We start from the raw sequence: 12,994 nt of genomic DNA on the forward strand, positions 1-12,994 counted from the left end.
TTGCCTTTTCTACAGTTTCACAAAAGCTTTGATAAATGACAACTAATTGGCAGAATACATGCAATGAATTAATGTTCCTTTTCTGGAGATAAGGGCTCAAGTGCATAGTAAATGGCAATGAATTTATCTCACCCTGACCTCTGATAGAGTTTGACTGTTGAATCTTAGGTGTCAGTGCAGTAACTCACAAAGGCACTTGGAAAATGATGGTCATGATGTAAGAGATGTATTTTGAGGTTTGTTTTCTTTGTCTTATTTCAGTTAAATGTTACTAGTGGAGTGGCAGGACATTAGGACTGGAAAGACAGGGACTCAGTTTCCCTGTCCGTTGCCATTAGATTAAAAACACATGGCAGGAGGGGAATGCTAAATAAAGGTCATTGGTATCTTTTAGGTGGTATAGTCTTTCCATTGCAAGGGAAACCTGGAAATTGCCTGATCACTTGCAATTAGAAGTGCTAATTTGGTGTCTAATGCTGTATTACATTTGAACAAATGAAAGCTGTGATTCTGTGACACAAGATGTATGGTTCTGTAGCAGTTTAAAATGTCCCTGCAAAAACAGCCATTATTTTTTGGCCATAGCATCTCTTTCATATGGCTTATTCTGTGCATGTTAGTAGTGGCTCAAAGGAGGGGGTGGGTTTGTATTGCTTTCATTACTTATAGAATAGGAACTTTTCTGATGTTGAGAAAGAATAGAGAGGGAGTTAGTAATAAATGAGGTGGCATTAGCAGAACTGTTTCAGATTTTTTGTAAATGCAATGTAAGGTATCTTTGGAGAAGCAGAGCCACTACAGAAGCTTGAGGATTTTTTGGTTGAACTAAGTTCTTTAATACACAAATTATATATTTTCTAATAAATGGAGGGTGCCATAATTTGTGAGTTGTGAGAAGGTGTGAACAAAGTCAATGGATGTGTAGCTGGATTATGAAACTGTAGTACTGTTAAGAAGTTAACAATGTAAGACAGAAATGTATTTCCATGTCCTTGGGAATAGTATAAATGAAATCCATGTCTGCCCTGGACTGAGGACTGCAGAAGCATCTGTTGCTCTGTTCCATTTCCATTTCATGAAGAACAGTTTCAGAAAGAGTTTTGGCATAGTGACTCCATTTTCAGGAATAACAAAGAAGCTGCATTTGATGGATTTGGAGGGAGGCTCCTGAACAGAACCTGTGGCTGCTCTGCTTGCTTGCCAAGTGAGCTAGCTGATTTTTACTTCTAGTAGACACACAGTCTCAAATGCTTCCATCTTCTAGTGTTTCCTAAGCTTTACTGACATATGTCTCCTTCTAACTCATTCAGCACCAATCACTGAATGTGAATGCTAAACCAGAAGGAAAGTGTTAACAAAGTTGTGAGTACCCTCACATTATTCCTATACTAGTCAAGCCATGTTCTTCCCACTTGAAAAGTTATATTTATATATTTATTTATATATATATATATGCTTATATATATATATATTTATATATTTATCACTTGAAAAGTTATTTTCAAGTTGAGATATTGAGAATTTTTGACTGACAGCTGTGCTTCAGTGTCACTTTGATTACCAATAAACTTGTCTTTTATTAAAAATATAAAGGTACCAACCACAAGGTTACAGTTGTGGAATTTAGATAGGCAGTGACAAGCAGTGTCTGATTAACACTGCTAATCTGCCAGCTGGAAGGAATCCCAAGTTGAGAGGATCAGAACTCCTCCAGAAATCTGGCACCTGGCTGATAATGTCTCTTGCTCAATGTCTTATGAGGCTTACAAACACAATACACATATAAGACATGTCTTGAGTTCTCTCCTGGTCCAGTGTTGCCCAGCTGAGGCTTTTGCTGGCTCTTCTATATTTCTTTGCAACTTTTGCTTTTCAGAATATGTTTAAGCCTCAACTGGTGGTGACTTCTTATAGACATTCTTCTCTCCATTCCCCACCCTCATGCAGTATTTGCTGCGTTACTTAAAACACTTTCTTTTTAGTTATGTTGTCTTTAATTAGTCTACCAATAAAAGATCTGTTGTATTCATATGTACTTTTTTAAGCCACAGACTTCTCCTCATGCTTCTTAGAGTCAAAAGCACACATTGGACTTTCCTAAGTTGGGTTCCTCTAAATATGAACCAGCTTTACAGTTTTTCTACCATATTGCTTATGTTTAATGACTTCTACAGAAGGACTGACAAACCTGTTCAGGGCTGCAGGTGCCACTAATCCAGAGGCAGAAATATAGATCCCCAAAACTTTCTGGATGTATTTTCATTTACAGATTTACTATTTTTCTGATTGCTTTTGGCCAATAAGAGACTTTTGACATATTCATGCCTACGTATGTGAGTGCCATTCCATGTCTCTCCACAAACCATTTCTCTGAAGAAGCCATGGTTTTATTTGAGTTTTTAGCTATCTCCCTTTAACAATTCTGTAATAATTCTCAGCCTGTGTAGGTGCTCCCTTGTTACTTTTTATAGAAGACTTACTAATTCTGATGTGTCCTTTTTAAAATTCTTGATAGCACTTGACAATTTATTACTAATAAAAATGAGTTGATTAAAGACGGTCAGCTTTAAAATCTTTTATATGCCATGATTTGATTGATTGAATCCTGGGCTCTGTTAATTGCTATGACTGAGGTTTCGTGGCTTTTTTGTCATTTCATTTCCATAAATGGAACCTGCTCATATTCCCTTATGGGAAATCAGTTTGTGTTTATGCAGGTGGTTGAGCATACTTTAGTTCAGCAGTAGACTTCACTCATGAAGTTCCTGCTGATTCTTACAAATGTGGTGCAGAGTCACAAACAGACCAGCTCCTTTTTAATTTCTGTGGTTTTTGTGCCCCTCATGTGCACAAATGCCCGTGCACACAGACACCTTGGGATATGCAGTGAGCTCTATCTGTGTTGAAAGATGAGAGGGTAGAAAGTTTTAAGGACACTTGACTCTTGCTTTGCTTCTACAGATCTGTATAAGATGCACATTCCCATTTCTTTATGGGATATGTGGCCTTTAGTTCTTTTTGGTTTTGCCATTTTGGGAAATACCCTTATATATCATAATGTCTGCCATTTACTCCAAGTAAGCTTTCATATTTTGGCCAATTCTTGCTAATTTCAACAGAAAGCAGAGCTCTTTAAGGTATTACTATTATTAGTAATAGTAAAAGAATAGTAAAGGAATTATTATTTCTGAAAACATCTGAAGTAAAAGAAAAGTTGAACAGGAATTGTTAGCCATGTAAAGATGGAAGGAAAGCTGTCTCCTGCCAGCCACATTTAAGAGGGGACTGAGAGGAAGGGGAGACATTGTTATAGAACATGGCAGACAATCCAAAGAGATCAGATTTCACTCTTATGGTTACAGGATAAATTCCTTATCATGCTGTTACAAGCAAATAGTTATTTGCAGTGTAATTGACAAAATATATTAAAAAAAAAAACAAAACCAAACCCTACAATTGAGACTGTATAAATAAGTTTCCAAAGTTACAATGGTGAAACTTCTAGAGCATGACTGGCATTTTTATTGATGCTATGTAGCATGGCATGAAAAATCTTTAAAAGTCCTTTTGACAAAGAAATGTATTGAAATAAAAGTCAGACCTTAATTGTTGTATGAAAGCAATATAATCATCTGTAATTGAATTGTCAGAAATGCAAATGTTAGCATCTTGACATTTACCGTTGCTCTTCTGTCTTTTCTAATTATCTTTATTAAAGGCTGAAATTAACAAAGGAAATGGCTGAAAATTAGGAATGGTTTGTTACATTAGGTGACATTTACTTCTTTGATACCCTTTATCTTGAGTTGGAGTTTGATGTTCAATTATTGTCTCTCTTCTAGGGGATTGCACCAAAATTGAGATTTTCTACAAGCTCCCTTATTACAGAAAGTCTGTTAAGCTCAGGAAGAAGTCACATACAGGTTAGCATGATTTAATTGTTTGCAATTTAATTTCTAGATTTAATATTGATAGCCTTGGTTCCACTTTTTGCATGTGCTGCTCACTTCAAACTTTTCTCATTCTTTTGTTGTGGTTAAAGGAGTTGTCATGGGTGCTTGACAACTTGATTAAATTTTTAATCAAGTATGAGTAAAGAGTGGGTTTGGTGCATGATGGTAAATGCTGAGAGTTCCTTGAGTCTGAAACAATTATCAGCCTCTATGTTCTATGATCAGCTAAAGTGTCAACCCCTGGTGTATTTATAGATGTGAAGATGCCTTCTCACCATTTCTTACTGACACTTAAAATTAAGGTGGGACAGTGAAAGCTACGTGAAGTCAGAGAAGATACATTATCAAAAAGAAACCAACTACTTTGTTTTCCATAACAGTAATGGCAATTAAGATTTTTGTTGAAGAAATTGCCATCAATATTAATCTGGAAATGCTGCTTCTGCAATGAGCAAAGTTAAAAGTGAAACAACTGAAAAAACTTGGGAGGGTGAGGGTGAGTTGGTAGCACTCTGCTCTGGTCTCAAGAATATGAATTTTGGTTGGGTTTCCTGGCACAAGCTGTCATGTAAAGTTACTTATGTTCTTTTTTCACTAAATTATTGAAAAATGGTGCAGCATCATGAAAATGGAATGTTTGTTGGGAAGTCTTGTGGACAAAGAGGGTTAGGTGACTTTGACCTGTGGTTCAGTGACAAGTTTCTTCTAAATTTAGCAAGTGTTGAGACACTTAGATAAAGAGTAAAAAAAAAAAAAATCACTGAAAATAGTCATTGTCAGAAAACTTCTCTGAGTTTTATTTCAGTAGGGCAGCTTGATTTAAATTTTTAAATGTCCTTAGGAGTACCTAGAATGTTATAAATGGCCTATCAAATTTGCATGTGCTGCTGTGAAGGTGTAGTTTCATGACTGCTGTAAGCCAGAAGCAGTGCAGCCTCCTTTTGGGGAAATCAAAATTAATCTTAGAGAATTAGTTCTGGTTTGGTTTGGCCAGTCCTACACTCAGCTGTACACCTGCTAGTGCAAATGTGAGAAAAAAACAGTGGCATGAATGGTCTGTGTGATGCCAGATTCAACCTATTTTACAAACCCATAACTTCAGCTCCATTCAGCGTTGGGTGCAGAGGGAAAAGTCTGAAGGCAAGGGGGAAATTTCAGTTCTGGGTTCCTCAGAACTGAAGTAGTGCATGCAACATCCTGAATTAAGATTAATGTCAACTTCCTCATGCTTGAAAAAGAATTTTTAACAGGAAGAAAAGTCTTGCTACACCATTATTTTTTGTCTTTTGTAACCTGTGAATCTGGGCCCAATTTGACAAAAAGCCTAATTAACCGTATTATGGTATTCACAGTTAAAACATGCTGCTGACTAAGTGGCCTGATAAGAGTTGTATAATCTAGAGTGCCTTGACCTATAAAGCTTGTAGAGTAATTGAATGCTCATTTAATGCCAGGAATTACAGAGGAATGATAATGTAGTTCAAGCAAAACTTCAGTGTTGGAAAGAGTTTCCTAGAATTTCAAATCAGTCACCGAAGAAGCTAATAGTTATTTGGAGGAGGTCTTAGTCCTGATTTTTAGGCCACCTTTGCTGGCAACAACAACAAAATTAGACACATCCAATGTTGTGGGGAGGTCATGAGGTTGGTTCCTCCACTTTCCTTTTCCAGTCTAAATGGAATCTAAGATGTATGACCTGTGAACTCCAATATCATCAAGTGTAACCATAATAGCCTTGGTTATATTCTTATGTACAGCAGAATAAAGTCTGCTGGTGTTTTAAAGGCAATATGAACTCAGAGATCAACTTTTAAGGCAGTAGTCAATAATGGTGTGATTTTTATGCTACAGAATCTGTATTTCAGATGTCAAGTGTCAGTTTTACAAATAAACAGCTGCTTTGCCTCTTCTTTTGTAAAAATATTCTCATGATTTGAGACGATCTTTGGAAGATGGTCTCTGAGGGTGTGGATTTTTTGGGAGATGGGGAATGGAGTGTTGTAGGGTTTTTTACTAGGCATAGCTTCTTCATTATAACTGTTAGAGAAAGAGTAAGTTCACCAGGATCCAAGAGAAAATAAATACCAGAATAGATAGAGAATGTAATTACACTTCTGTCAGTCTTTAGGCAACTCAAAGTGAATATAGTTTTTTCTATTAAATAAGCCTCTATTTTAATTTATATATTTTATTTTAAAGGATTAGAATTTTTAAAAGTTAAAAAAAAAACAAAAAACCAAAACAGACAGAAAGATTATTCAGATCTGTGCATGTCCAATCCAGGTAGAGTTTCTGCTAAATGAACTTCTGAAAAAATTCAATTTAATTTTTTACAGTCTCTGTACACTAACTGTGTGAGAAAGCTAATTGGGTAAGTAAGAGACACTTAACTGACATGTACTTATCTGTGTTCTAATCTTTTGGTAAAAAAGTTGGGTTTTTAATTGGTTACAATAACAGGTAATTGGTTACAGGATTGTTTACAGTTTTGTGCAGGGAACTTCAGCTGACATGGCATCTATTTCCATTAAAATTATTACTTCCCTCTTTGCATTATTTTCAGTGATCTTTGTTCTGCATGCTGTCAAACCAGATAATTTCTCTTTTTCACTTCAGGGTGATTTGAATGGAGTCCATCACTCAACCCCACACAGAAAACTGCAAACCAAGTTACCAAAGAAGAACACTCTTTCACCTGAGAAGAGCAGAAACAGCTCAGCATCAAAAAACTACCAGCAGCCTACAATAGCTTCTAAATCACGTTCTCCATCTCCATACACAAAGAGAAGAATGTGTGAGCTCTCCCAAGAAGCAGGGCAGCGATTGGCCCATTTAAACCTTGGGCCTTATGAATTCAGAAGAGAAACTGATAAACCTCCCTTTGTAGTCAGACGGGTTTGTATTCTCTCCAAAGCACTTCCAGCTTAAGCACAGATCAAATATTGTTCTTTCACTAAATACTGCTCCAAAAATTCATTCAGCTCTTAGTTTAGATGAGTAATTTTTCTCTCCTTAACAGTCTGTCACATAGTGATTTAAATGTAAAATTAACTAAAATAAAATTTCTTTTATCCACGCTAGTTACAGACAAAGATCAAATTCTTTCATGAATGTCTTGGTTAAATTCTCTAAGGCCCCATTTCTTTTCTTTCAGAGCATTAGACAGGATAATAGGTGTATAAATTCAGCTTGGAAGTAATTGATATTAGTATTAAAAATTCCTGAATAAGACTTTAAAGAAGGAGTGTCTAGTCACATTATGAACACTTACACTTCCTCTCTTTCAACTTTTTTTTATGTAGGAATCCTCTGATCTTTGAAATACTTCTTGCTTCAGAGCTCCATCACCAACACTTTTGACTCAGAGTTCATACCCAGCCCAACTTTAGCACTCACATGAGGACTGTTTGCTAACCATACATGACATATTGTTCTGAAATTAGGCACTAACTTAAAGTAACTGTTTAAATACTTTAATGCTAAAGTGGCCACATTTCCCAGCCTCTTCTAGAATCATACTAGATTCTAGAATCATACTAGAATCATACATTTCCTCTGTTAGTTTTTCTTATGATTGAAGCAATGCTTCATTATTAGAAAACCACTTTGAGGCAGAGTTGGGTTTTCTGATTCTGTGCTATGACATGATTTGTGTACAATTCTGGACACCTGTCAGAGCCATTAAAATAATTTATTGTCTAATTAGTTTGCTTCTCACTTTATGTAATTGTTTTCTACTTTATGTAGAAATGAATTAATAATATCCTGTCAAATTTTAGAATTCTTTTCCAAGTTTTATTTGGCATATAGATACCTTTTAGAAATTCACATTAGCCTTAATAAGCCATTAATCATTAATTAATCAACCTACTATTTGTCTCTCTCTGTCTCTGGTATTTCTCTTGAAACTCTTTGAATCAATTCTTCTGTTATTTGATCTATAGGTGAAGTTCACAGTTTAATTATAGAATATTTAAAAACCAATTATTGATTTTCATTTCTTGATTGTATTTGTACAAAAAAGGAGGAAGCTTCTCTCTTAACATGCCAATATCCTTTAGGGCATCTTTACTGCTGCGAACTCTTTCTGGCCTGGAGATCTTATGTTATATGAAGATTAAAATTAGGTTATGTTAAATGTAACTGGTTTAATTAGGAAGAGATTGAGATCTCTTTTTGGTGAGATCTGAACTGTTTGGAATAAATATGAGGTACCAAGAATTGTTTAAAAAGACTGCAGACATTATAGATGAAGGAAAAACTACTTGCATTTTTGTTCTTTGAACCACATAACTTTCAGAGTTTTCTAGACCTATATAGCACTGTTTATTCACAGTAATGCTATTAATTCACATATAATAAGCAACGTGTTGTGAAAATAGTTTTAAATAGTATTTAAATAAGAATAATATATTTCAGAAAGGAGTCAATGCAATCTTATGAATAAAACCAGAAAACAATAGGAACTGATTCATCTGCTCCTGAGTGTTTTAACAGGATTTTTGTTTCAGGTTGAACAATCAAGTCCTAGTATTAAACTTCATACCTGGTGCCCCATTCAAGAAAGCACAACAGAAGCCTGGACCAAGGTGGACTATGGTCAGTATTTTCTCTATATATCTCATTAATACTTTTTTTTTCTGCAGTAGTTTAGTGGGGTTATTTTGTTTTGGTCTTTTTATTTATTTACTTATTAAAAAAAACCCTGTATAATGGAAAGAAAGCTGTTCTTCCTACAAATAGGAAGAATACTGAATAAGCTAATGCTGCAAAAGGTGGTTTTGGGTAATTCTTTACCTTGTGGAACTTGGAACCTAGTTGCACGTGGTATCTGAGTAGGAGCAGGAAATACCACAGCCCAGGCAAGCATTGTTTCACTCCACTTGCTTTGTAACGTGGATAATGAAGCAAATGTGCACCACAGTCTGTGGGTTTGTTGATCAGGCTTGGAGTATTGTTCATTTTGAAGTTCTGGGCCTCTGTTCCTTCAAAAATGAATAATGTTTATTTCAGCAGTATCTGTGAGTAGTGCATCAGTGACTTACCATTATTAATGAGCACCCAGGATGTCTCAAATGTTTGCTTCAGCATCCATTGCTATCTGTAAGTGAGGATTTAATAAAAGGTGTGGGACCAGACATTTAAGGAAAAACCCTAACACTTGGCTTTATTGCATGTGTCTGGCAATATGAGAATTTTAATTAGTCTCGTGAGTATTTATTTGTTATGTGTGCTCTGCCTTATTTTTATTGTGCCTCCTTACCAATTATAAATTGTGTAGCAAATCATTATGAACTTGCTATTTTACATTTTTCTTTGTAGTAGCAGTGGGTGCAGCTTTTTAAAGGCTTCACATTCCCTTTGGGGTTATACTCACCAATGGGTAGCAGCTGGATGCTGCAACTGACCTATTATCATCTGATACCATTCTGCTTAGAAAATGAGTTGGTAGTATCTGGCCTATGGTTAGGAGAACAAAATCAGCCTCACTATTAATATCCAGAGGATTCAAGACACCCCCCAAAATATATTCCTGGGATTAGAAATCTTGATACTGACAGGACTGACAGTAGAGTTTAGACCTTTTTTTGCTTTTGTGCAGGTAGTGAATAGAGGGGTGTTTGTACCTCTTTGGCTGTGGGACACATGAGGGCTGTTCAGTACAGACAGATACAACCAATCAAGAAGCCAGACATAATTTAATGTCAGTCCTTCAGGGATGAGGTGTGTGTTGAAACATTGGTGAAACATCCTGGTGTGGAGCTAAGAGTTTCCTCACCTGTGCTTCCATGGGCTTCATCCTGACCCTTGTGGGCTAATAGTGAGGGAATGAATGATGAAGTGATAAAGGAGGGAGAGGTGGTCAGAGGGAAACTTGTTCAGCAAAGGTATGGTAAGGTACTGTAATGAACATCAGCAATGGTAGAACTTGATTTGATATGGGCTTATGCAATTAATAGCTTAACAAAATGTGCCACATTGGGCTGTGCAGAAGACTGTGCATACTCAGGTTCATCATTATAAACACTTTACATGTGAAGTCATTGGTTTCAGCTAAAGAAAATTATTTCCTGAAATATTCTGAGGAAACTGTTTAGAATTTCACATTGTATAATAGTAATAAATAATTTTAGTATTTTAGTAATTTTATTATTGCTTGTGAGGAGAGGGACGCTATTAAATAATAAAAAGATTTCATAAGTCAGATTTTCATTTGAATTTCTTCTGGGATGCACCTTTTTTCTTTTCACAGATCCTTCTCTTCTTGGCAGCTACAGACCCAAGAAAGCCAAAGTGAGTACTCTGAAGTGCTGTTGTTTACTAACTGGGTTTTTTAGGCAGCTCTGAGTGAGAAGAGTTGTCGGGCATAGGTATTTTTGAAACTTTACTACTGTAGCAAAAGCAAGAAAATGGATATTTTAAATCTGATCTAACCTGGTTTAGGCCTTCTGACAGATTATTTACAAATAGAAATGTGAAACTCAACACTTTCTAGGATATTCATGCCCATAGGTAGAGAAATTGCTTCTCCTTGGCATTCAGGCTTGTGACAAGGCTGTGGAAGAGTCTGTAAATTAGTTTGCAGAGGTAGAGCTGGTCCAACTGGCAAGCCACAGATCTGTTATTTCCCATCCTTTCTTTTTCAGATTTTAGCTGCTTTGTGTATTAGATGGATTTTATTCTTTCTGTCTTCATTTTTTGTTCATGTTTTGTTTTTGTTCTGTGTTCCTGAAGTACTGCAGAAATTGTGGGTTTAGGCATTTAATTATGTACACCCCTTATGTTTTCTAATGGGTGGAAAACCTGATGGTAACAGGAGTAGGGGAAAGAAGAGGAATTAAGAGGATAAACCTTGATACATGTTAGGGGCACTTTTGTCAGATTCTAAGCTTTTATTACCAAGGATTACAGATTTGCATACCATGCAAGTCTAATATATTATGCCACTTCTGGATTTTTCCATGGCTGTAAATGAGAAGCTGTAAAGAAAATAGACAATTTCTATTGAATATACTAAATATATCATCGGGGTTTAATGAGTTTTTAAACTGTTCTGGGTTTTTTGTGGTTTGTGGGTTTTTTTCGTGTTGTTGTGGTTTCATTTCCTAATAATGGCTATTTTAAGGTTGTGATCTTCCCCCCATCTCTACCCTCCTATGGAAAAGTAGATTTTAAGGACCAGCCATTGTTTGGAGAATGCAGATAGCTGAGCTACAGGTTAATTCATTATGTTCTTGATTTTTATCACTTGTGATTCTTACAAAATCAGGGCTGAAGAGAATGGATCTTTTTCTTGCCAGAAATACAATACATCATTACTTAAGAGGAGTTGTTTTCCAGAACTGAGGAAAAAAAATCCTGCAGCCTGGAAAGAGCTAATGAATAACCTGATTATTATTGGTCTTGGTTCCTGATTATTATTGTTGTAGTTCTTATGTTTCATTTTTTACATTTTAGTGGTATGTTTCAAGTTAAGAGGAACTCTGATAGGAGAAACGAGTATAGTGAAGAGTGAGCAAAAGATGAGTACATGAGCCCTTTGCCTTGAGGAACAGCAAAAAACTTGGAAAAAAAAGTCAAAGAACAGCGGGTCCCAGACTAAAGAGAGGTCTGAGGTTTTTGCTTTTTAGATTTTCAGGCTTTATTCTGAATCTGAGATTCCTGGAAGGGGAGAACTGTGAGGGCAGCCTTTAAATAGTGAAGTCAGAAAATGTGATAAAAGGGTTGGTACACCAGACTGCCAGAAGGGGATGTTCTAGATACAAACACTTTGACACTTAACTGATTTAATTTAGGCCCAGGTCTCTGAGGGTCCTTTCATCAGCAGATATTCCTGCATGTAAGTGCAACTTTTAACCTTTTAATAAATAAATAAATACAATAAAATAAAATAAATAGATGAAACAAAACCATGGTAATTGTATGTCATAATAAATTTTAGCATGGTTTGATGTCATTTTTTACAGGCCAAGCCTATTCATGCTAAAGCCTTGGACTATTCTGACGTTTGCAATGAGGATGGCATCTTGGATCCAGCCAGCAGACAGTCCTGTTCTGGTGCTGTGTTACAGCATTCAGCACCTCCAGAATTTCAGAAGCATTCTCTAAATTCTGTGCTAAACCGATCTTCTCTGAGGGAAAGGTAATGACTTGGGTTTTTTTGTGAAATTCTGGAATTAGGAACATGAGCAGATGATAACATTACTTGCATGTCCATACTTGGCATGTTTGAAGATGTGCAGGCTGATGAGACTGAAAAATAATCTTTGAAACAATGAAGCCCTAGATTTCAGGCTGCCAATGTCCATAGAAAACAGAGAATAGTTAAATAAATATATAAATAATCACTGTGTCAGAGGCAATTAGAATCTCAGGAGTGTAACTACAGGTACATGTCAAGTAGGCTTTAGGGAGGCACTTGGAAACCTTATTTCCTTCCAACTGTTGTTCAGCCTTGTCTTTGTAAGCATGTACTTGCTGCTGTCCTGTAGTCAGATGAGTGACTGGTGAACATAACATGCTTGGGTTAGTTTTAATCTGGTCATTCTATTATTTTCCAATCTTTCTGCTTTCTTGACATCCTCAGATTTTTTCTTTGTTTAAGATGAAGTGTGAGTCTCTGCAGCAATTGTGTGTATATTAATTGCTATATTTAATTTTCCTACTATTCTCAGCTGTCCCCCATGGGGTTGGGTGGCAATAGTTTCTAATATCCCTTAATTCAGTGGATTTAAATCCTGGGTCTGATATTATGGGCACACCTCATACCTTCAGTATCTGATGAGGGGGGGTAAAAGAAATGTCAAAAAGCAACAGGTTTTTTTATGCTAAACTCCTCCAGTCCTGCAAGGAGGTTATTACCTCCCTCCGGCTGAGCAGAACATGAACTTGGTGTGCAATGCTACTACTGTACCTTTGGGTTTCTAAATTAGGAGATGACTTTCTAGAAGCAGAAAAACTATATGTAAAGCTGAACCTGAACAACAGTGATTTGGAGAAGCTGAAGATCAAACTGATGTCCTGTCCTAAATGCTGAAGTG

The 12,994-nt window shown here is 36.2% G+C and overlaps 1 protein-coding gene across 5 annotated transcripts in view; it reads left to right on the forward strand.

Annotated features, from left to right (window-relative positions):
• Positions 1-12,994, forward strand: part of SPATA6 (spermatogenesis associated 6) — a 45,543-nt gene that overhangs the window by 11,418 nt on the left and 21,131 nt on the right. For 4 of the 5 annotated variants that reach the window (XM_071750197.1, XM_071750198.1, XM_071750196.1 and 1 more), the window contains 5 exons: positions 3,843-3,923; positions 6,570-6,848; positions 8,465-8,552; positions 10,207-10,247; positions 11,921-12,096. In XM_071750197.1, the coding sequence (XP_071606298.1) occupies positions 3,843-3,923; positions 6,570-6,848; positions 8,465-8,552; positions 10,207-10,247; positions 11,921-12,096 (665 nt within the window). The remainder of the gene's footprint in view (positions 1-3,842; positions 3,924-6,569; positions 6,849-8,464; positions 8,553-10,206; positions 10,248-11,920; positions 12,097-12,994) is intronic. The other variant, XM_071750199.1, reaches the window with a different exon arrangement.

The sequence above is a fragment of the Heliangelus exortis genome, chromosome 8 (genome assembly GCF_036169615.1).
Source record: "Heliangelus exortis chromosome 8, bHelExo1.hap1, whole genome shotgun sequence".
NCBI classification, from domain to species: domain Eukaryota; kingdom Metazoa; phylum Chordata; class Aves; order Apodiformes; family Trochilidae; genus Heliangelus; species Heliangelus exortis.